The sequence below is a fragment of the Bombus vosnesenskii genome, unplaced genomic scaffold (genome assembly GCF_011952255.1).
Source record: "Bombus vosnesenskii isolate JDL3184/JDL3185 unplaced genomic scaffold, Bvos_JDL3184-5_v1.1 scf7180000013306, whole genome shotgun sequence".
NCBI lineage: Eukaryota > Metazoa > Arthropoda > Insecta > Hymenoptera > Apidae > Bombus > Bombus vosnesenskii.
Genome location: NW_022882955.1, coordinates 155,323 through 181,764, shown reverse-complemented (window position 1 = coordinate 181,764; position 26,442 = coordinate 155,323). Strand labels below are relative to the sequence as shown.

At 38.7% G+C, this 26,442-nt stretch overlaps 1 protein-coding gene across 1 annotated transcript in view; it reads right to left on the bottom strand.

The window, feature by feature from the left end:
- LOC117234668 overlaps positions 1–26,442 on the bottom strand; it is a 70,606-nt gene that overhangs the window by 35,278 nt on the left and 8,886 nt on the right. The window contains exons 2-4 of the mRNA XM_033496102.1: positions 6,563–6,751; positions 5,952–6,170; positions 4,809–5,045 (exon numbers count right to left, since the gene is read on the bottom strand). Of these exons, the coding sequence (XP_033351993.1) occupies positions 4,809–5,045; positions 5,952–6,170; positions 6,563–6,751 (645 nt within the window). The remainder of the gene's footprint in view (positions 1–4,808; positions 5,046–5,951; positions 6,171–6,562; positions 6,752–26,442) is intronic.

Here is a 26,442-nt window from a genome sequence, read left to right as displayed (position 1 = left end):
ATATTTTAATTTTGCACGTTTGAAGTTCGTTTAATGTTGTTTTCTTCTCGTATATTCCGACGAAGAAACAAAAATGAAAAGAAAATATCACGATGGCTGTCGTATATACCGTGTCAATTATAAAAATGTCTCTAATAATCAAATAATAAATTATTTGCCAATTTCTTCGAGAATCACGTTGCAAGTTATAATGTTCCTAATACCAAAATCTCCACAGAAATTATCACGCGTAGCTTTCGGTTCCTTCGAAAGCAGATCGATCTCCAAACATAGTTCCATTAATTAATATCGCGTCAAGCCGGTGGAAGTTGCAGAAACCTTTGTGATTTGATCGCAGACATTCTGGACAATTAGTCGGCGAAACGATCGGAACAGATCGCGTGAGGTTCTCGAAGGGATGGTGACGCCGTGTTTAAAAAAAAGTCTGGCAAGCTCTTTCGCAATCGCTGATCTTATGTACAAAGTTGCAGGCTTTATTACGACTTCTTCGAAGGAATACGCAGAAAACGATACTTTCCCCCCTCCTTCGTCTTGTCCCTCTCGCCCCTCTCTACTCTCTATTCCTTCTTTTCCCTCTTCTTTGGCTCTCTTCCTTGCTTACACTGTCTGTATTCCCTCTTTTTATAATTTTTTGTTCTCTCTCACAGCCAGGCAGATCGCGTCTCGGTCGATGAACTTCCTGGAACGATCTTGCGATTGCCTCCCGATGTTTCCTTTTTTTTTCTTTCTTTCTTTTCACCTCTACGTTTCTTTCTCTCCTTTTCTTCTTGAATCCATGCAATGCTGGACATTCGAGTTGAGAGGCACCGGCGAAAAATTGTGCCTTCTGCGACACACGCTCGTGTACGAGTGTTTCACGCCACGAAAAACTCGCGAGCGTCGCATACAGTGGCTCACGAAAGTATTCGGACACTTATAGGCATATTTCGCGAACCTATCGTATGCAATATACCGAAAAAGAATTCATCAAAAGTTCGTGTCATTAGCAGTGTAGTGAGATTTGACTATTATGATTGTATTGGTATAGATTGAGACAAAGAGAATACATACAGAAATTAAAAGATATTTGGTAGAAATTACGTATATTATATATCACTTACTAGATACATCATTTGCTAAACGTTTTATCTTCCAAGTTATGATGACATGTCACGACATTTCATCGACTAATTAATAGATTCTTGTGAATTTTTTGATCTGTAGATTTATGCAAATTACCTCAAACCAGTATCCGTGCATTTTGAAAAAAATTCCAAATTTACGCAAGCATATCGAATAAAGGGAAATATTTAAATGCGCAAAGATACGTAAAATAAAGAATTTATAGAATTATTTGAAACGAATAATTTTCGTTCTTTATACTTTCAAATTATTACCTTCTGTGAGCACCGATCGCCTTAATGGCTAGTATTAATGTTAATCGAATACACGCTCGTGTTATGGACCGGTTATCGAACATTACGTTGGGGCGGTCGATAATTGCCGATGATAAAGAGAATGTATGCAGTGCATCCGTACAAAGGCGCTGGCCTGTTAAAAAAGATCTTTGACTCCGTTAAAATGTGAGAGCTGTCTATATTTGCACGATGCTCGGACCGATTAGCACACTTTTGAACAAACTGCGCGAACGCACTAAATTTCGGACCAAAAGGCACACGAGGCAACATTTTTCTCCAATGAGTAATGCTTGAACTTTCAAATCGCGTCATTTTTGTGTCTGATAAAGGTCTAACAAAGGTGTCTTATCGTCACAGGACACGATAAAACGTACCATTCTTAATTCTTACGCCTTCTGAATCGATCATTGCTGAGAGTAACAATAACAAAATCAATTACTGGGGAGAGAAAAAGCACCTAAAAGCACGTAGTAGGGGTAAAGACAATGAAAGCGAGCTCGGACGAGGTACAAAGCGATTCGCAGAATACGTACACGGTCAGGATCTGTTATCCCTGGAAGAAGGATAATGTAACGGTTGAAAGATCAAGCGACTAGGAACGAGCAGGAAAGAACGCCGAGAAAAGGGAACAATAAAATGGAATTTATCTTCCGAGAAGGAAGATCTCACTCTTCGTTCTTAGAACGGAGCCTTATAAAACTATAGAGAGCAATAAAGAGGGAAGGAAAAGTACTTGAATAACCATAATGACATAAGAAATGAGAATAATTTGCTACGACTAAAATGAATAAAAGAAAATATACACGTGGACATCAGGGATCGGTATTGGTCTCAAATATTGAATGATACCGTAAACATATTAAGAAGAGCCTCTTAAACTGATCTAATCCTATTAGAAAGAATTGTTATTAGTCGTTAGAGACTATAGAATCATCGATAGATAATCTTATTATTTGTCGATAATATCACTGATAATAGAATAAAACTAACAGGTAATCTCTGTTGGTATAAAATAAGTAACAAATCGCCGTTTTTGCGTATCGTTGAAATACGACGTTTATAATAATAAACTGTGCAAAATTAGTTTTTATCTAAGTTCATCGTAATGTGTTTAAGAAAGCAATGCCATTGATAGATGATACAGGAATCGACAGAGTTTTATTATCCATGTGATATTTTAATAAGGTTTCCATCATTTGCATCTTATTGAATTAAGAGGAAAAATACAGAACGTTGGTAAGAGGCAGTTTTGGTAGAAAAAGGAGGTCGAAAGGCGATTCACTCGTAAACGCTTGCACAGGCACAGGATTTTATTATTCCCTGCAAAGTCTTGTTTGGACATAACTTCGCTCGGTGACTTTATGGCACCTGTCAGAAGAGTTCGGCACTGTGCAAACCAGACAACAATAAGATACATTCCGATGCAAAGCAGCGGCGGTCTGGCTACTCGCCTGCTCACCAATGAACTGAACTTTTCTCTCTCCGCCTGTTTTGTTCCTTTCCTTCGTCACCGTCCTTCACCCTTTCTTGCTCGAATCCTTTACATGCATGATTTCATGCCGCTTTTTCTCCCGCCGCGGCCAGTAATAAAGAGAAAACATCCGCGTTCGTTTCTAGCTCAAGAAATATTATTCCTTTTCGTACAAAATTATTAATTACGTTTTCTACGATTATATAAATACGATCCATTAATTTCTTAATGAGTATTTCAATTATCTCATGATAATTATCATTATAGGTATATATTCAATATCTTCGTAAATTCTTCATATAGAATTTATCTTTGTAATAAGCATTTGAAATTATGTAGAGTTCATAAGAGAATATTATACGTTTGGTGCAATTAAAATTTATGAATTAGTCATAATCCGAGAGATATGAAATTATCGATCGATCCTTTTTTCATCTATCCAATATCTGTTTAATCTTTCTCTTATTTACTATATGTTCTATATACGAGGATATAAATAATTATTGTAATTTAAGTAATATTTGTATATCGGATAATTACCTGCATTAAATTGCGCTATACACAGTACTTCATATTTTTATAAATATTCTCTTTATTAAATGCAAGATTTTCACGTGTATTTCTCGTGCGTAGAGATATAAGAATCGTGTATATTAAAAATGTTTATCTCCGTAATATGTACCTCGATTTTTCGTGTCGTTAACCAAAACAGAACGTAGTCTTAAAAAATACGCTGTGACATCACCGTTCAATTCCAACGTTGGTCTCAGTTTGCATTAAAAAAATTCTTATTCACCAGTTGCATCGAGCCATATAAAAGCCACCCTGCAGTTTACACCCGTTTTCCTGCGTTTAATCACTCTTTTACATGAGAAGCAACAGGTAGTGCCTTCGAAAGAAAGCGCAAAACGTATTCGAGCTCTCTCGCACAGAAATTTATCCTCTGACATTAATCTCACGCTCATCAAAGGTAAAATCCAAAATACAAAAGCGCAATAATAAAACGAGCAGAAGAAATCTACAATTTATATCAAAATAATAAACGAGGAACTTAGATGAATACAAGACACGTAAAAAGATTGCGATCAATTTGTGATTAATGATCATTTTAATTGGAATTCAGCGATACATTTCAAAACAATCTATCAAAACGAAATTGAAAAGGAAGTATCGTATGATACTTATCGATAATCTAATTGTAATCTAATAATCTAATTAACTATCTCTCCATAGGATCAGAGGTAAAATGTTACGTAGGAAATAAATAAACTCGTCTAGCCGTATTTCTATCTCAACAGGAGTCAACATTAACGCATTCCACAACAATCAATATAAAATAAACTTCGCGGACTAAAAAATTCTCGACAATGCGAAAATGACATAGCTGCGCAAATGACAAAATTGATCATTTTGACAAGATCAATGAAACATTTGATCGATCAACGGCCTTTCCTATCCTTTCCCTTTCCCCTCTCAACAGAGCAGTCATTACGACAAACCTTTCCCATTACGAGGATCTCTCTATCGGACGCTCGCCACTGTTTCCCGTGGGATATTTACGATTTCCCCGCGAGGCTTCTCTGCCCTGGAACCGATGGTTGCGCACCGCTGTGCTGAAAAACCGACTAAAAAGCAGGCCACGACGAGACGGTAAAGAGAGGCGAAAAGAGAAGGCGAAGAAAAGGCAAACACAGGGGCTAGAGAGACGGGGCGAGATGAAAAGAGAGAGCGCGTGCAACCGACGGAAACAACGGTGCGTCCGCGCAGTCACGGGGGTGTGAGGTAGAAAAGAAGGGGGAACGAGGTGACAGGAGGAAGAGAGAAAGGCTTGAAAAAAGAGGGAGAAGAAAGAAGAACGTCGGAGGATCGACGAAGGTGGCGGAGTTGAGCGACGAAACGAAGATAAAGAAAGGAGGAGAAAGAAGTAAAAGAAGACTCACGTTTGCAGTGGCCCTTATAGGCGACGGGAATGGCGCGACCTGCGCGGCAGGCGGCAAGTCGCAGGTGGCAGGCACTCTTGTAGGTGTTTCCGTCGGCCCCGCAAACGGGGCGTGCGGCGGCTCGCTGTTGCGGGGGCGGCTGGGGGCACCTGCGGGCGCACCTCACGCAGTGCGGGCTCAGGTTCTGGTCCAGCACGCAGCTCCGGCCTTGGCCGCACCGGACTCGTGCGCACGAACCTGCTCGACACTTTACACGTTATTACGCACAGTCGTAAACCGACCCCGTGATAGATGCGTCGCCTTCCCTGTTTGTTTTTCGCGCCGACCAGCGCGCACGCGCGAACTTCCCGCGGTTGCCTAGTACGCGTGCGCGCACACGCGATTTCTGACCACCCCGGGTTATTTAGTTTTCTTTCGATTGCAGTTTTGGGAGTTGGAAGTTTAGGGGCTGATATAGGAGATAGTCGAGGATCGAATAGTTTTTGACAATTTGGATAGTAACAGATGTGTTGTTAATCGAGTTAATTGAAATATTTGGGGCTAGTTGATTGGATTTAGCTTCAGAAAGTATGATGGAAGATGATGAAAATGATGTTGGTTGGTTGGAACGATTTTTACGATTCGGCGATATGATTGAATTTGTTGATATCGTATATGTTAATATACTTATAAAAGTCAATTACCGAAGTGGTCAGAAATAATCGACGATATGTTTTTAATTATTTATGATTATTAAGTTATATTTGTAGAGTTGAAAAGTATGAACGAAGAGAGTTAGTTTCTCTAGTAACTGATATCAGAGAAATGTTTTGATGTAATCGAATAGCTTCGAGAATCCCAAATATTATATATAATTATTGAAACATGCTATAGTATTTTAAATGAACAAATTAGCAATTTTCAAATGATATCAGGAAGCTATTTCATTTCATTTATGCGTTCATATGATCTCTGAACCAAAAATAGATAGATTTCATAATCTTTATATTTAATTATTAGTTACAATTAAATTAAATTAAATTATATAGATCTACTCGATAGTTTCTTAAATTTTCACAGAATCTATCCTAAATGGTCTTTTCGATGGCTATTCAATTACGAAGCGGTGGTGATAATGATTCCATCTCTTTCATACATACTCACTTTGGCAGTGGCCGTTATAGGCAACCGCTAGTTCGTGGCTTCCCTTCTTGCAAGCGCGTTTCTTCAGTCTGCACAAATTTTTGTAGCTCTTGCCGTCTGTCCCACAAACTGGACCTCCTCCTCTTGGTGCCTTGCACTCAGGACTGCACACGCACCTTGGTCTTCCTCTACGCACCACGCACTTCTTCCCTTCCTCGCACCTTACTTCCGTGCAGCTTTCTATTAAAAAACATAGTTAATACGTTGAATTGGTCTTTTCATCAAACAACACGCAGAATAAGCTCTTTAATTACCAATGAATCTATACTAATTTATTTATCAAAATTATACGACGATTAAGATTTATAAAAGACTAATATATCGCATTGATATATTAATAGAAGATTTCTAAAGATTAATATTTACAAAAAGTACCTAATTGTTAAGAAGTTATGTACACATCATATTTTTTGGAACGGAATCGCGTCTTGATAAATAAATACGTACTATCATAACAGGTTCGTATATAATAATAATCATAAAGCTTTAGATTCTTTCTATTTGCAACTTTGATGAGAATTTTTCGCTTCTTGGAAAATATGATATAAAGTCGAAGTAAAATATTCATTTACCTCTGCAAGGACGACACTGGACACCTCCTCCAAGTACCTTCCAGAAAAAGAGACTTCCACTATCGAGGTCTTCCTCGGAGTATGCGGTCGCTGCCGCTGCGTTCGACGCGCAACAATCTTCCTTCGTCACTCCTTGTGACAACAATTCCTTACAACGACCGTTACTGATGGAAGACCAGCATATGCCGCCTATAACATATCAAAGAGACAAGAATTATTGCCTGAATAATGAGACAAAGTCAACGAGAAACTAATTATTGATGAATTACGAAGGGAAACATGAATCACGATGGAGCAATTTTAATGTTTAATACGCTATCGATCAGTCACGCATTGCTACAGTTCTCTTTCAATACGATTCGCTATTTTAAAAATATAGACTGCAGATGTTTATGCAAATTCATATTTCTACGAGCACAATTAAAGAAATGCGACATAAATGGGAACTTGTTCCACCTACTAACTGTTACAAAGAGCATTTCACTTTAGACATTTTATAGATTTTTACATATTACGTGCATCCTAAACATTTTCGCGATATAATCATGAAATTAATTACTCGACTAATTGTTTTGCAAATCTTCGTCAATTTATCATCTATCTTCGGAAAAGAAACTCCTCTGCCTATCTATAATCTATATTATATCAAAGCGTTCCATTCTCTTCGATGACCAAGTGGTAGAAAAATAAAAAATCAAGAAAAAGTATCATCGCCTTGCTTTTTCCATATGATCGTTAAACATAAGAATTGAAAAATCATAAAATCCTTAAAAACATCAAATAATGTTCTGTAATCGACCAAACGCGCTAACAGTTACGCTTTCGAGATAAACGAGAGGAACAAAAATAACTCTGGCAGAATGCAACTGTAGGAATTCCAGACAAGATATGACGAAACAACGAAGCTTCGAGAGTCTCGACGGGAATCGTCGACAGGATTTTTTTCCTGTTTCATGGCGCGCCTAATCACGGCCATAGCTATGCTGGGTGCGCAATGCGGGGCTCGCGGGTTTAGTCGGTTTCTTAATGAAAGACAGCCGGCTTGCGTTAGTATTCCCGGAACGTTGTATTAATGAGACGCGTTCGCGGGGAAAATTCCTTCGAGGAGTTTTAATTGACACCGTGTACGGCGGGCGCGACGCGCGACTTTAAAAAAGTGGAACAAGGCTCGGCGCGAAATCGACGGACATTCGTTAGAAAGCCCGACGGACGTGTCATAAAGTTGCGAAAGAAACACGTTGTCCGCAACAAGAGTACACGTACGAACGTGTACCACCGACAGTCAGCGGTGATATGAAGAATGAAGGAACAAGAACGATGAGTCGTTGATTTTCTGGGAAAAATGACGGGCAATATATTTCCCAGATGAACTGGGAAAGGTGACTGCAAGTCGTGGTGAATTAAATGTGGGACAAGAATGCGAATATAAATAGGTGCGATTGGAAATTACGTAGCCGTGTAGGGAATGTGCAGATGCGTAATGTAACTTGTAAAGAATTACAGTATGCGCTAGAAAGTTTGGTCTCATTTTTCATACGTAAAGTTTACAAAGAGAAAGAAAAGACAAAATAGCGAAGGCCGATGTCTTTTGTCGTTAACGACTTGTCAATTTTTTATGCTCATTTATTTATGTAAGTAAACATTTGCACAGATTTCTGTGTTGTTTCTGCTGCGTTAATTTGATTATTATATGTAGACTTGCTTCATGCTTAACCATCGTTATATTACAGCTAGATAGTGTGAAGAAAGAATTGATTGAAGTGGTAGTATAGTATAGTACAGTAATAGTATATATAAATATTTAACAAATATTTTTCTCTCTTTGGAAATCATTTTAATAAACTCTAAGGGTCATAGTATTCCATCTCTTGATCAGATAATTCACTGTTTATAATATCGAATTTAACGTATTAAATTAAGATTAAACTTGAGGATAAAGATATCGCAATAATAGTGTAAAAAAATAACTGTACTTTAGTCTTTTTGTTGCAAAAGTTCAAACATTCATTCGTACTTTTTTCGTTAAGAAGATTCAGGTTTCCTTAACAAATAAGCTATACCAAGCTTTTCAACGGTGGTGTTTATAAAATCTTAATAGCATACGTAGTAGGTATACTACTTTTTGTTAAAGATTATTAAATTCTTAGTGGACAGTAACTGTTTTATTTGTTATTTGTAATAGGTACAAGACAGATCACCTAAACTGTGAGAAACATTTGTCATAAATATTCATTCAGTAAATGAATATTTATTGGGTAAATGAATATTTATAAAGTTTTTATGACTCGCATAGTTTTGCATTTCAAATCTTAATTAACCTGTTGATAAGATGTATCTAGATCGTACATTTAATCGTTTCTTTCTTTCCACTATATGCTGCTAATTATTATAATATCATTTTATACAGATGATCAAATTCGTCTAATAGTATTAGAAAAGTACAGTAAGCTTATGGATAATACAAGTTCTATGAAAAACCATCAATTTAGTCATTTTAAACATTCTAATAGCTCTAGTGTTTAAAAAATTATAAAAATATCATTGACGTGGTAGACAGACAAACTGCAGTCTGTAGTCGCAGGTCCTGAGAAGCGGGAAAGTTAAGTATTTTTCTACACTACGAACTCATAAAGGAAACGTCCAGCGTGAACTCCGTATGCAAGTACTTTAGCTTGTATGATCAGCACACACGAGACTCGTCCAATTCCTGGCTACAAGTTAGGAATAGTCGACATTGTTTACCGAACTCTCCATCGACTTAGGGTAAAATTCCTCGAAGACGAAGAGTTAGCGGCTATGCTAACGTCTGTGCCACAATGAACCTCCCAACCCAACGTACTAATTACTTCCACTTTCGATTGTGTGTATTTAAATAGTCCTCGCATGCGTTGCATTCAAAGCACACCTCGACAGCTTTTCCGTTTTCTTGCTCTTAAAAAGTGTTATCGATGGATATTTCAAGCGCATACATTGGAGACACGATGAAATTGCGTGCAAGAGCAATTAAAAGACGATGTAATTAATTTTTATCGAATTTCTTTATAATATCGATCGAGATCATTTTTAGAAGATAAATTCGAATATAAAAACTTGAATTTTAGAAAGAAAGTACGGAAATTGTAATTTTAGAGGGTATACTCTATAATTTTAACAAATACTATTCTCTCAATTCTCTTACGTAATAGTATTTCTCGAAAGGAACAAGTATAGTTTCTTGTATACTTCAGACAACCGTTACCTTACCCTCCCATAAACTTAAATTACCAAATTAACATGTATTGTGAGGCACGTAAGCCAGAGATACGTAATCCGGTACAATTGTGACGTACGATTAAAATTTGCATACCGAAGCGATCACTGGAAAGAATATGATTGCATCGTGAGACTTACGTATTCAAGGAATATATCGATTACCCTAACTTTGTACCCTTCGCCGTTAACCATTCAGCTCGTCGAAGTCGTAAGGAAACATAACAACGGAATACGAAATGAATGATGCTAATAAAGGATGCTTTAACAGATATAAAGTATGCACGGCTGGTGGAATCACAATTGTGTTTTAAGCAGTGCACGGTTGTGGATCAACAGATCGGTAATGGGATCTGTTCTGCTCTCTTTGGTCGCGTTTTCTTTGACTGGAGTTAAACAGCAACTCAGACGTCGGTAACAAAGGCGTGTGTTTAAAATGCGTTTATAAAGCGATTATGGTCGTAAGAGGTTGTAACAATAAACGTCATTGAACAGTTATAAACGGGACGTCCAAGTGGATTAGTTAATAACGTCAGTTACGATCGCGGGTAAATGTTAAATAAAATAATTTGAAACTGATTCACCGTTGCGATAAATGCGCCACCGATTCGAGGTAAATACACGTCGACTTCATCGCGAATAAAAGATTCGTAAACGTTTTACATTTTCATTCGAAGATGATGTTCCACAATGATAGTGAAGCAATGCAAAAGACATCTTATTTCAACTTGCAATTTATGCATGTCCGTTCATTACGCATGTATATACGCAGTTTGATATTTATTAGCTGCAATCAGGTTTTGTTGCGATGCACAGTAGCGCTTGATTGCGTACGTCAACATTTTCTTTCATCGCTATGGAAAGGAAATATCGTCGACGCAGAACCTGTGCGTTTGAAATTAAAATTTTTAATCTTTTGCTTGATGTACGTACAGTTGCTCGCGAATGTATTCGATCATTCGTAAACTCTCTTTATGAATACGCTATAACGTGTATTATACGAAATATTTTGAAATAGACGACTATGATAATCATATTGGTGACGTAACATAATATGCTGATAAAAGATTTCTAAAAGTATTCGAGTACTTTGGTGAACTACTGTGCCTAAAAAATTCTACGCGGTCCTTAAAACTTCATCGTGAACCGATTGACACTGCCTGCATCGCGGAAGCAAAATTAAAAAATACAACATCCGACACGCACGTGGCGTTCCGCTGGCCAAAAGCCGCAAAGAGGCGGCGAAAGGGGTGGAGAAAGAGAGAGCTCGCACACGGCGTGGTTTTGCGTGGCGGCATAAAAAGGCCGAGATACACCACGGGAACCAGAACCGAGACGTCGCTCAGAGACAATGGAACTCCTCGGGCACCAATTAATCACCGCACGATAATGCAATTGGAAACAGCCGGTTCCCCGTCTTTTCGCAAGCTTGGCCAGCGTCTGGCAACGAATTGCTCCGACTACTGCCGTATCTTTTTGTCCCGAATCCTCGAATCCTTCGCCTTTTCTCCTTTCATCGTTGCTTCATTTTTCTACTTTCCCCATTCTGTTGCTTTTCTTTGCACTAGTTTCATTCTGACTCGATAGAAATATAGCATGGATCGTAATTTATGGTACGACTGGAATAACAGAGATTCCATGATCCAACACGAGACGAGAATCAAGAATAACAAAATTCTGTCGAAAATTTCATTTACGGAGAAAATTATTTCAATCAAGTAGAACGTATATCTAATTGTAAAAAAACCACTTCTTATTTACCAATTTAATACAAAAGCACTTAGAATGAAATTCGTATTTCCTATAATCAAATACACGCATATCCTATCAATCTTCAAATGCATTTTTCTCGAAAATGAAGCCATCGATCTAATTTTGTTATCCTTGACTTTTATCTTGTTTCAACTCGTAGAATCTTCATTGCTACGCTTGTACCTCGGTTGACGGGGTCACGCTGCAGATTTGTTTCTCTATTCCTTCGTAGCACCGACTGTTCGTCGATTATTTCTTTCGAAAGAGACGAAAAAACGGAACGACTGCAATGGACGACGACTAAGCGAAGTTTATTCGGTTTTTGGTAGAGTCAATCGTTGGCGATCGTTTGCCACATGTCAGACGCTCTTCTCCCTGATCGCTCGTCCTTCGGGTTAACCGCGCGGAAAGGACTTTGCTCGTCTCGTCGACGAAGACAAGTCGCAGAGCGGGATCGATTCTTGCGTCCGCCGAAAGGAACTTCCGTTAATCCGCGGTTAGGATAAATCGTAGGCGCGCCTCGGAATTCGGAAGAACAGTCGAATACTCGCAAGTTTTCGTTATTGTTAAAGTTTTTAAAACGACATAAACACGTCCACGAGCGATGTTCTCTAACAGTTGTATTAGTAGATTGCAAATGTTTGTGCAAATTCGTAATTTTATAAGCATATTTTAAGGGATGGAAATTAATAGAAATAGAAATTAATTCAGTCGTTTTTGGATAAACTTACCATTTATTGTCCACTTTGCTTTTGAATTATTTATTTATTATCTATTGGAAATTAGTCCTAGTAGAATCAAATGATAGGAAATCGTGTCTCGGATCATTCGAGATTGTACAACGAGTTTTTATTAAGCGAATTTGAATTAATTCACTCTTTAAATACAAAATTATTGTACAACGATTACTTTACTTAGTATGTACGAAGATGCATTCTGTGCACATGCACAGAATCGTGCGTAGAATGCATCTTCGTACATTTAAATTTCCCACAAATGTATAAAGATTTGCAATCTAATCATTAGCAGATTTCTGACGTAAATCAATTCTTGTGACATTAATTGTTTCTCCATTACTATAGTCAACGTAAAACACACTGGCATTCGTAGCAGAAACTTTTTCCATTATAACGCGATACCACTGATCATCAGCAGTAAATTTAGCAACCGCTTATTCATTTCTAGTAGACGTATAAGCACCCGGAACTATAGGATTAGATGCTACTTCGATGCAATTGCAGAAGAATATTTTCCAACGTTTTACGCTGATCAACCCGTTCCATAAACTGTTTTCGTGATTTTGCAAAGTACTGCGTAACAAAAGCTTGGTCTTTCCTGCTATTTCCTCGGTCATTTGTTAATTTATCTTTATCGTCATCTTTTGATATATAGATAGATAATTTGGTAGATTTGTTAGGGCAACTAACAGTAGGATAATTAAGAAATTTCAAACAATTTTTAAAGGACGAGTAATAAGGAATTTGGAGATCTTATAGAATTCCTTGATGACTTTTCGATTATCGGAATTTCGCGTATCGGGTTGATTAAGAAATTGGAGTATGATTTCCTCTTTTAAAAAATTTACTAAAATTTGTCCAAGACTTCTAACGAATATTTGAAACTAAAATACCAGTGTTATCGGAGCAATCTTAATTTGCCACCTAAATAGAGAAAAGACGTGATAACAATGATGACATTGTGAAAGCTCGTAAGTTGTGCACATGAAATGTCACACTATTCGTTGCATAGTCACCATAGTGTAACCTGCATTGCTCGTAAAGTACCTAAACAACACGGTGACTCAAGTGATTTGATATTAAGTTTTCTGGCGGGCGACTTTCGCTTGTACCTTTTTTATCGCACCGCGAAATTCGAGATTCTTGAGCCTTAAACCACGCATTGGAGTTAAATTACGATGTTTAATTGTATGAAACTACCGAGTGTATTAAATTCTGTCCACTCTCCACATGTCTTCTTTCATTTCATTTGAACGCTTAAACTTACGAAGAAAATCATCAACGTTCGAGCAATAAATACATAAAAAACATGAACGAGAGAACGATTATTAATATTAATATAATTTACAATTACAAGAAATAAATATATTATTTCGGTGGTGCGTTTGAATTTCCATAGATTTTTTTTTCGCCAAATTTGATTCCACATAATCGAAAAATTCGTCTCAATAAAAGAATCATAAATCATAAAAGAGAATTAAATTTAGCACAGCATCGCGAATTCGACGTAGAAATAGAATGTACGTCTCGGTAATCTTATTCATCGTTTGCATAATTTCTTTTTTTAGTTAATCCAAAACATTGAAAGATGTAGTTGAAAATAGCTGTGTAAAATACTGCATAAATATTGCACTGGTAGTCATTTCTCGATTTATTACACATAAAATAAGTTCATTCAAAGTCAAAAATACGTTGCCGAGTTAAACACGCATGCTTCCCAAACGCAGACGAACATTTTTCTTTCTGCAATTTGCAAGAAAGAAAAGTAAAGACTAATACTGTCTGACTAAATCTCGTGAACCGTAACAAGAATGAGCTGATAGAAGCATGACGCCCTGTTGCTAGCTAAAATAGCTGCAGAACCTTTCGAACCCAGCACAGTTTTCGTTCGAATGGTTCGTGTTACGCCTGGGAATAAAAATAGTTTTATAATCAAGCGTACAACGAATAGTCGTGTCCTCAAAATTATTAAGAAAAATGTTGAAGTTTAGTCTAGCAAAGAATATTCACGCGGTCCTTATCGAAAATAGAAATTTCACGCGAACTTGACAAGTTAGATAATAACATCAAATAGAAAATAATTAATTGAACTTCCAGCAGTATATATCCTACTTTATGGCAAGAATCGTAATATCAGAAAATAATTGTTTTCCAAAATAAGATATTTACTTCTGTATACTGAATTCCCAAAAATTGTAAAAATTAAGCATATCAAGTACTTAAGTTTCTCAAGAATTACTTCATTTTTATATAAAAGAAAAAACAATGTTTTCTAAGGTAATCTTTAAATACAATATTTACTACTAAATATAACAATTTATTTTTGTGTAAAGCGTCATTAAAAATTGCAATAATTAGGTAGCAAATTACTGTATTTTTCAAAAATTCTTCTATTTTTCATATATGATTAATTTTTCTAACTACCCTTTTTTTCACCACTGAGGAAACAGAGAAAAATTGAAAGGGAAGAAGGGAAGGTGCACACAGCCCTATGACGATCAAAAAATTAATTAGAAACGAGCCAGTCACCGGTTGAGGGATTGAGATCAAAGGCCAAGCGGTCTGAGAAGATTCTCAGACGAGACCCACCCCCGTCCGTGGGCTCGCCTTTTGCCACTGACCTCCCTTAACGCCGCGCGAAATGCCTTCTTTCACACAGACGAAAATCAAGCAGCGCCTATTTTTATTTCGGTCAAAGAACGACCGAGATGCCTTTGCTCGATCCACACGGCCTTCATCGGAACACACTGCTTCTCGATTCTGTCTTCTTTTTCTTTTCTTTCTTTTACCTTTCTTTTCTCCTGCCGTCTCTCTTTCTCGAGAGAGAAAGAGAGATTTTTATCACGAGACTCGAAGCACGCTGTGAAATCATTCCGACGTTAAGAATACGCGATAAAATAACGTGGAATAATAAAATGATAATAAAGATGGTTATGGAAGATAAGCGTGGAAATGTACGTAATTTTAGTTGCTCAGCTTCACAGTACATAGATTTCTAAGCAAACGAACGGGGGAGCATAGTATTTAGCATTTTAATTATTTAGAGTCCCACTAGGAAGTTAAATAATCTTTTAATTTGTATTAATAGCTAAGCTCTGAGATTCCGTTTCTCTTTGTCTCAGCAATATCTACATGAATTAAGATACCGGTACTTCAATGTTTATGTTCTGTGCAATTTTGATATTTTTGTTAAATAACCAAGAAATAAGGGTTTGATAAATTCTATAAGAATTATAGGGTAATTATTTGTAATTATTTGTATCTTTATGCATGGAAATGGCTAATGAAAAATGTGATGTTTGCGTGATATATGAAAAAAAAGATTCAGTGATCGCGTTTGTGGTTACCGCAAATCGATGTTGTATCACAATATCATAGCATACTATTTTTCGCGACAGAAATTATTGGCGATGGTTCTTATTACCTGGTGAACTTTATTACTCACGTATACCTGACTTACATAATATTCGATACGATCATGACCACACGAACCACATATTCCTGATCTATCGACTAATGCCCATGCAAATGACTTTAATATGTATAGTAGTGTTGGAAAACATTGTTGGACAACAATTGTTCAAAAACAAAATTTTTAACATCCCTCGCAAAGGCACTTTTCCAAGATGATAAAAATTTTGTCAAAAAAAATAAGGATTCGTCTAAATTTTATATATTTTTGTTTAAATTTATCGTCAATATCTTAAATCAACGATGTTCTATATTACTGTTACATACGACGATGTTTTAGCTCGGAAAATAAACGACATTCCTCTTTAGAGAAATTATTCACAAATTATAATTTCATTAATCATAGTTTAAAAATTGCTCTATTAATTAAATCTACGCCGGAATAAAAAAAACAAAAATCTGACTACCTATATCGATTCCTACACAAGCTAATAATTCATTATTAGAACGGTTGAACGTTAAAGCTATCTCAATCCTTCTAAATCATCATTCATTGCAGTATCTACCATCGCCATCTCCTTTCGGATCTACTAGCGCCAATATTTCATTGCCTGCTGGTGTATACTTTCTACAGAGAGACGGTAGAATAGATCCCCTTAATCCCTTCCCTAACTAAAAATCAATTTCCATCTGGAAACTAAAATTGAATTCGAAATCAGTCACGAAGTTAATCCTTCTTAACCCTTCTCGATCCTACCCTGCAAAATCTAAAATCAATTTTTCAAACAATTTTTCTATTAATACGTTAGCTCCTATTCACCCCGTTGCTGAGTTCTTTCCATCGAATTGCGTTTGTTTAAGATTAAAAAGTATCTCAATCTGGACAAGACGCGAAACAATTACTATTATAATTTCATAGGAAAAATCTTCGTAAGACATTACGTATCTTTTCTATTCGCTAAAATGAAAGCAAGCCTGAGAAAAAGTTTAAAGATCCAAGCGGTCAAACTATTCCTAATCCACTCGCCTACGATCCCAAAAAGCTCGCTTACTCTTACGCGAAACGGAAGTTACCTGCCGAGCAAGTAATATCGAAACGTGCAAACAAGAAACAGCCTGGTTCGTCTGAGAATAGCTTCGGTAGTTTGTGTGTGTGTTGCGACCCGGTTCCGCGACAAAAGTGCCGCGAAGCCATTATAATTAGTAATCCTTTGGGGCCGTCAGACATCACGGATTACGATCCGCCGATGGCGGAACCGCCTGCTTGTTACGGAGCGAAAAGGAAAGTCTGGGCGAACTGAGAACATTAATTCTCTGCAACCGCCGCGGCGCGGCGGTGTCTAGACCGCGCGACACAGCCACTGTTTGGCCCAGTTACGCCCTTCTTCTTCCTCCCTGGCCTTTCTCTCTCCCTGTTTCTCTCCGCTGGTCTACCTTCCCCTCTGGTTGATTTCCCCGCGTTGCGTCGTCGTCGTCGTCGTCGTCGTCCTTCCCTTCGTGTAATGCACACTACGTCGCTTTGCCATTCCCTCCGTTTGGTGGCTCGCTCGCTTGTTCGCCCCCACCTCCCTCTCGCAGTTCGCTGAGAGCCACCAAGCGCACCGTAACCCGTAACGCGCACACCGGTGTGTGCTTCGCCTCCGGTTCTACAGTTCGTTATTTGCGAGCTTGGCCCAGATGAACGGAACTTTGAGCCAAGTCTTCTCACTCTCGAGTCCTTCCGCTTCTCTCTACCGCTTACGTCACCGACCCAACAACTCAGCCGCCACATACACTCGGACCTAACCGAGAACCGACTTTGGCACCTCGCAGAACATTATTCGTAGCAATCCGTCAGCGTCGCGTCGCGCTGTGACTCGCGTTTGCCGGGTCAACGCTGACTTTGAGACACCTTTCGCCACGAGATTCGTCGAATGCCGCCGTTCTTTTGCCCGTCGCGCACTGAAACTGCGAGTGGCTTTGATGCAGCCTCACGAGGAGGAGACACACCCCCGCGGGCGTAGGATTTTTTCACGCCGTTCGAGCAACCGTGTACCCCAGACGCTATTCGCGATTGTCTCTTACGTCGTTCCTATTTTCCTCGTCGCGTTTTCCTTACGACGAAACGTTTCGACTTTGCGGTATGGTCGGGTTTGGAAAATTTTCAGATCATTTTCGGATCTCTCTCTCTCTTTTTCTTACGATATTTCTAACGGGAGTTGTTCCGTGTGATCGTATTTTATAATTTGAAACGAAATTGGGCAAATGGTGCAATTTATTTCTTCATAATCATTGCTTATATTTGAATTTGAAACATATTGTTCTTGTATAACGAAGACTGTAGAAGAAGGAACATATAAGTCGCATTTTTATTGGTTATAGAAGAATAGCTTGAAAATTTGGTATTTTTCTAAGCAATTTCGTGTTTGCAAAATATTTGAGAACCATCGCACAGTGAGAAAAGTGATACAACGATATGGTAAAAGGAAATTACTCTCGAAATTTAGAATTTAATGTCATTCTTCTCGTATTTTGCCAATGACTGAAATTAAAGATTGACAGAATGTAAGTGTCTTTTAAAAATAGATCCTTTTCGAATGTTACGCAGATTGATTTGTTAGGTTGAAAGAACGGGAATCGTTTGTAACGAAGGAACTCTAAATTTAGAGTACTTTATCTTTCAGCCTGTTGGTGACCGACGTTCACCAGGTTAATGGTAACATTGTAACCTCTTTCTCAAATGTTACGTTGCTTTTCTGGTAGACTCGAGCGAAGGAGGTGATCGCTTTCGACGAATTTAGAGCCTAAATTTAACCGAACTAATTGAATTTCTCACGCTCACCGACGCGACGTGTACCGTTATTAGCAGAAAAATACGTGCGTTTAAAAAAAAAACGTGTAAAAGACGTAACACGAATTGCGTAACGCTTTATCGCGAATCAAACTTTTCAAGAATTATTCAGAAATTCTCAACAATTTTCATAAAAACCGTAGTAATCGCAGTAATTTCATTTTTCATTGAAAATCGATATAAAATGTTCGCCAAGGTCAAGTTGCTCGTTATCACGTATCGGTATTTATCACGTTGCGAACTGGTGGCTTTAAGTTGCTTAAAGCTGACAGCGTGGAGCAAACTTAAGGTCCGCAGGTAGCACAGACGCTCGAAGTTCACAGCTAAGAATTCGCTTTCCGTTTTAAACAAAAAAGATCTATATAATCGCGATATCGTTATTAGATTAAAATAATGCTCGACGGAAACGATATTCTTCGATCACGAAATAAGCGAAATAACGTTTGTTCGGCGTACAAAAATCTCAAATGTTAATCTTCGTGCGTATCCCACTTGTATGACACTTATCAGACATCTGCCACCGTATATCCTGCAATTTCAAGATTACAAATAAAACCAATTTACTTGTATTCGGATAAAAACATCCATCTGCCGCACTCGTTTCTCATTGCACGAAACGAGGAAGAAGATTTTCGCAAAGTGGAAGATTCGGTCGGTTGAACAGGCGTGCTTGTCAGACGGTTTTATCGTAAACAGGAGGATAATGCGATCGAGCCGGAAAAATCTCGGAAGACTTATGGGTCTAGACTCGAGGTTCTAGGCTCTAGCCTCTAGGCAGTGCCAGGCACGCCGGTATGCGAGATACAAGCTGCCGATTAAACTTCCTATCCGTTCTCCTGTATGTACATTCTGTTGCTTTGGCTTTCGCGGATGCACTCTGCCATTCTCGTGTATCAAAAACTGGAGATTTTCAACGGTAGCCTTCGGCGCATCCCTGCTACCGACCTCAGAGGACGGTTATCGAAAGGCCTCTTGAATTTCAAAGTGTTAAATAACCGGTACACCACGATACGATACTTTGAAACGCCACTTTTTCTTTGTGGTAAACGACGATACAACGTGAGAACATGGAAAAGGTTTTCACACGGATCATTTGAATTTTTCTTGGAGTACAGGTTCGAGAATACAAGAAGAGAATGTAAGAACGCATTACGAAAGAAAGTTCGGATCGTAAACTCGCGGTATCGTTGATGTATTAGATATTCGTCGTTTCTCTTGCGCGTTTCTATGTCCGAAGAAAGTTTGAAAATAGTATCTTTAGAAGATAGAACGAAGTACGGAAGATAGAATGTACAAGGGATGTTTGATACCAACAGCGAATGGTAATTTATAATTTCGTTTGTGCAATACGCGCCTTGATTATCCTTAATCGTCAAAATTGAATCATTTTGAATGACAAAGAAACTTTTTTTTTCTTTTTTAAACATTCTAAGAAACTACGTCGATCGTAAGAGAAATTCTCATGGAACGTTGCGGTAACAGCATCCTCCTTGCCCTAAAAAATGAACTATAACGACACGGGCTGTGCGAAAATCCCACGCAAACGCGAATTTTTCACGGTCCGCGCTATGTGGCTTTTCCAATTCGTAATTTCACGCCCGTTACGCTGGTCTCGTATGCACACACATGGCCGGGATCCACAGGAACCGTATGTCTCATTGTTCTCCGGCTCGTTCGCACGTTTAGCTCTTCCTATTATGCGAGATAACACCGGAAACCGGTTATCTCGGTTCCGATCGTGCGCCGATCATTATGCTTTTCAGGAAGCGCGACTTTCCCAAATACGGCTACAAATGGTTGAGAGTATACAAAGTCTTCCGACGGTGTTCCGTCGGCCGTTTGCCCGCTCGTTGTAATGCCGTTACATCGAACAAAAGACCCGTGCAAATATCTTGATAGCCATGGAATGTGCTCTCCAAAGACAGATTGTTCGAAAGCCTGGCTTTCTATTCTCCGTTCGTGAAACCTATCGTTATGAATGCAACTGTTTTGCATAAAGAAAGAGATGCAGGAAGAACTAGGATCCGATATTTTCTCTCGAGAATAGAGCTATTAAACGATTGATATTTTCTTAACCAGTGATATGTTGTTAATGTGAATTTTTTTTACCATTGATACGTTATTTTTAGCTCTTTCGAGTAGGATTTTTGCGTTACTTTCATTTTATCAAATTTCTTGCGAGTATTCTATTTATATCGCGTGTTACTGTCTCGCCAATTCGAATACTTCAATTAATTCCCGACAGCTGCAAATAACCTTCACGGCATTGCCGAAGGTTGAAAATGTAATCCTAAATTGCTATAATGAACTGCTCCACTAAAGTAAATACGCTTAATTTAAATTAATGAATAAATTATTGTGACACCACGGAGATATTTATGGTGTCACATGTTGCTTTCGGGCAATAAACTTATGACAATATTTATCACATCTGGCACAGTGCGTAACCGTAGAGTAATTTAATCATAGGAAAATATAAATCAAACTGACAAATCAACTGGATTTATAATTTATGAATACATTAGACTAATTTAGAAAGGTTTAATGTTTCAGTTTTATACCTGGGCGACTATTGCGTGTAACTATTTCTCTACTTTATATCGATATCGATATCGCAAAACTCATTTCTAACATGTAAGGTAGCAAATTAGTTGCAATAAATTTAGAACGATTTAGATAAAACTTGTGTTTACCTTCTTCGTCAATTAAAATTCACCGGTCATTCCTGATCCACCGGTAATAACTACGTCTGTGAAAATCATTTAATTAAGCCGCAACACAGTTTCTCGGTCGGTATAAACCGATCCTATAATTTCTCTCGAAATAACAACATTCGAGACAACGTGTTCCCATAAATTAACTTCTTCGGTCGCCATCGGTTCGCGACAACGTAAATCGAATCTCGCCGGCGGAAGAATTACGTTATCACGTTAAGTAATAAATTACCATCTAATCGTAGATAAATTATAGATAACGTCATCAACTAGAGATAACGTAGCTGAAAATGAGGAAAACGTACGAAAGATCGTCGAACGAAATGCGTAAATCCATAAAGATCGGTCGTTTTTTCACTTTTCCCCTTCATTTCCTTTCTCTGATCGCGCCACGATCATTAAGCCATTCGCTTGCCATTTTTTTTACCGTTCTAGTCGTTCCTTTATGCATAGGATATGTGAAAAATAACGATAATTTATTAATCGTCACCTAGTGTATAGATAATTCGCGTTTGATTAAAAGGAGAGAGGAACGGGGATACTTAATTTTTAAATATTTGATTTCTTTTCAATCTACGTTTCATGTCGTAGATATCGTGAATGGTACTTTTGGTATCGACGATACTCAATAAATAAGAACAATTCTGAAGATCTGTTTTTCGAATCGTTTTGAACACCATCGTTTCGATCGCTTGTTCTGTTAAAATATATTCGTTGCGGGTCTTTCGCTGCAAGTTTAAGTCTCGTAAATTGTAAGTAATCGTAGAGAAGCAAATCGAATGGACATTGTTTGCCTTTCAGATAGAAATTCACGTGCAACGGCGGTACGATGAAAGAAACCAGATGTATTAAGATACTGCCGCCTTAATCGTTGTAATTAGTATGGTATATGTTGCTATTTGCATATGCAAACATAACTTTTAAAATACCGCTAATTACCACCAGATGACGTTTGCACAAAAACTTAGAAGCGATTAATCCCGTTATTTTTCCAACGTATCGCATACAACGTCTCGTCTTCTTCCTTTTTCTTCTTCGTACAGAAATTAATTGCTTTAAAACCTTACGTTAGATTACCTAGAAAAACCGAACAAATCTTCTGGAAAAACGAAGCTGAAATTAAACTATCGCGATATCCACTAACGATAAGCAGAATTTCACGAAACAGTTTAAAAGTTTTTCCAAGGTGTGCGTTAATCGACTAATTACCATCACCCGGCTACCAGACGGCGATGTATGTGAATGGTTTAACTAAATTTATTTTCCCGCGGCTCCTTTCTCAATAACAGCGCACACAGATACGTCTACCGCGGCTGACGCCGATTAACGGTAAATCCGGCAGATAATCTCAATGAGCTTCGATCTAATCTTGCGTGTTTTCTTCGGCGGACGTTCCGCTCGTCGGGATTGCCTCGCCTCTCGAGATTGCATCACGTTTTTCAGCGTTAATAAACAAGTTATTTTACGTTGTTAATTAACCATGTTCGTTCTACATCCTCCCCTCATTACGATATTATAAATCCGAGCGACTCTTTCGTTGATCGGACCACGTCGAACGGTTTTCATTTCTCGTTCGACGATCGACGATAATTCAACGCGATAATTCAGACGCAAGAACGGCTCGCACGATTAACGTGTTTAAACGATACCCTAATAGACATCGATCCAGTCAGTTAACTTCAGTTTATTTCCTTCGCGTCAAATCTTTACTTCATTAATACGTCCGTTTTAATTTTCATCGTGATTAACCCGTCGATATTTCGAGAAGCAATCCAGACTCGATCTCCTATATAGATCGTGATATAATATCCCAGACCGATTCTATATTTGCATGTTAATGTAATGCGATGTTTGGATTAATGTCTGAATCTAGGTCGTGAAACGGATGATTAGATCGGTGATGTCAGAGACCAAAGAATATTACGAAACTGCATTAGGAAGCGATGCATTCGAATAAGTCCTGAACTAATCGGAGAATCTGGAGCTCGTTGAGAACGATTATTGATAGAATCTACAATTTCAATTGCTTGTACGCTGTTAATTTTATAGAAGAGCGCACTGCTTACCACCAATGAAAAGTTAAAAGCGCTCAATATAGCTCTATCTCTTGTTACGTAATAATTATTACCCTATCATTTCAGTAGCTTTTAGAGTTCATTTCTATAGATATTTCAAAGTTGACGAATTCATGAACGTGTCGCTATTTTAATATTATCGTCGTTTTACATATTCGATATAAGATCGTTTGTCTGTAAACTGACTGCACTGTCAATTTCTATACTTCTCCATTGAAAGAAACCAAAAAGGGGCATCCTTAGTTTAAAAACCGAAACAAAACAAGATGTTGATGAAACAAATCGAAATTACACCACGATTACTAAAGCTCCCATCATTGCCACGATCTAAACTGGTCCACGTTCTCGACAGGCCTATCCATTTGCTACTCGACTAAACTAATACCTTTTACGCCATGTCGCCACAGTACCAAAAATCCCGACGTCCACACCTTCTCAAGCGTGGAGGATCAGCGTGAAGCGTAAACGTATCCCCGCGAGCCTTTTCCGGGGTAGCGATCCCACCAGGGCTCCGATGAAATAACACGAGAGGAGTATCGCGGGATCGGGCGACAGCAGGTGGTAAAAAGATCGGTACTCGGCCGAACAGACGCTGCGCAGGCATTCGCGACGTGCCGCAGGGAGGCGAGTTCTTGTCGAGGCAAGACGGCCACGCGGTTAGTCATCAAGGTCCGGAGATTATTCCCGCGGACGGCGACCCGACCGGTTGACCAAAACCACAAGCTTCTCCCCCCGTTCGACCGTTCGTTCGTTGTATACTCTCGTCGTGCTCTCCTTCTTCCCCCTTTCCCTGGTTGTTTTGCCCAAGCCTCTCCTTTCTCTGTCTATCGTTCTCTTTCGCTCCTTGCTCTCTGTCTAACTCTCTGTCGTCGGAGGTGCGCATTTCCCTCCGCGTTTCGTGGCCGCGGTTGCCTTCGTCTCGAGTCACCAGAGCGTCCGATGCCAACCGAGATCGAGTAATCTTATAAAGTCAACTTGGTATCGGGTATTGATGGCTACATTGTTGCGCGTCCCCGTCGAGAACGTCCCTTCCGTCGCACGGCAGCTTTCACGCGATCCAACCCACCGCTTTTTTACTCGGCCCCGCGATTTATCGTCGTTTCACGGAGGATCCACGGTCGGTCGACTGCGCTCGGTCTGGCCTTTCGTCGCCGTCGATCGCAACAGCTTGGACACGCCCGCTGCGGTCGCTGACGCACCCTCCGCCACGCTGCCACGGTGTGTAATTTTTCGACGCTTGGCGCTTCATCCGGCTTTGGAAATTGAGCAGACGATGGCTTCTTCATCAGAGATACTTTTAAGAAGAAAATCTTCTTTTCGAGGATTCTTTGACGCTTGTCTGTGACAGATTTCCAGCTATTTACGGCTGTTTGGAAATATCCTGTACGATGTATATAAGTTTTACTTGCGCAATACCTATCGTCAACCTATCAAATACTCTTAATTAATTGACACCTGTATCTTCGAACCTTCTCATTCTCGATATCGTTTAATCATAGAGTTTGAATTACGATTACGATCGCTATATTCTTCGAAACTCGAACGTATCGTTATCTATGTTGTTACATTATCACGATCATTCTTATGAGAAAGATCTATTTGAAAAGGGTTAAATTTTAACCTTTGCTCCTTAATTCTTCCTCTCGTCCGTCATTTTTCTAATCCTGATCTACGATCGAATACTATTCTCACAGCAAACTCTATCCGCAACGATCGACCATTTCTCCGACTTGGTTGCGATAACGTCGCTTTTATCGTGCAGGTTTTCGAGTAATCACTCTCGTTGTTGGAACTTGAAACTAACCGCACGCGCGCGCATAACTCAAGTGTTTTATCGCAACCTCATCATCACCGCAGACTGCGCCTTCGGCCATGCACGTCGCGTCGGTCTGTTTTTGCTACGCTACTCATATTAAAGGCCTCCGAGTCAAAGTGCTAATCCGATACGTGTGTACACGGGACGTAACTTACATACGCACGTATACACAACCACTCGCTTCATAATATTCAAATACACTGCTCCGGTTCGCTCCTAACTTTTGAAAAACCAACGCTCGTTCGCGTTATTGTTTCGTCCCGCGCTCATTATCCTTGAGTCAGACTCTCTGTTTTCACCGATCGCCAAGTAGTTTCGGTCATCTTGCTGTCAGACTCGTTTCCCGCCTTTTAGAAGCCGTCGCACTGCGTTCCGTACGTTTCGTTCGAGTTCACGCTCGAACCTAACAATGAAAATTCGGATATACGGTTTTCGTGTTACTTCGATGAAGTCGTATCTCGTGTTTCGGGTTCGTTTCACGCGTCTATAACGTATTTCCCAGTTGTTTATTGGAATTTTTATAATAACAGATGCTTTCCTATTATTATTCGAGTGGAAGCGTGTCATAATTTTAAGACTAAGACGTTATATCCAAAGCTTTTTTTTTTTAATAATGGGTTAATTTATCAGATACGCGTGAAATCTTTTTATAAGTATCCTTAAACCGATGCATCGTAAAATATACCGACAAAAGATCATTTGTTACATAATGTATTGAATTTCGTATAAATGTATTGTACTAGGTTGGCACATATAATATACGTCGTTTTTGCAAAGATACCTTTAACTGCGTGTAGTTTCTTTACTAAACATTTTTATTATTCAAGTGCTACGTTAAAATTGCTAAGCAATATTTGCATAATATATTATTCGTCCTCATGAATAATATATGCTTGATGGTCGATTTACGCTTTGCAATTAAGAATGATATTCCATTAACAGGCAATGAGTACATGTCCTTGTGACATCGTACCAGCAGATATGAAAAATTCATCGTATTTTATACTATTGATTGCACGTTTTCGTCACATTCGATATTCCTCGCATCAAATATCTGATAATGTACTAAACAACGTAAACAGATACAGGCGCGATGTTTCGCAGATGCAAACGAGAAAAAAACAGTAAGAATATATTAATTCACGAAAGCGATGCTTCTCTTGGGCGAAACTGTGAAACAAACATGCCGCCCACTGATTCGTCCGAAGTGCAGGTTAAAGAGCTCGCCGACCCCGCGGTAGCATAATTTTACGTAACGCCATATCCGTTATTTTTCGCGATCGTTCGATCAGGTCT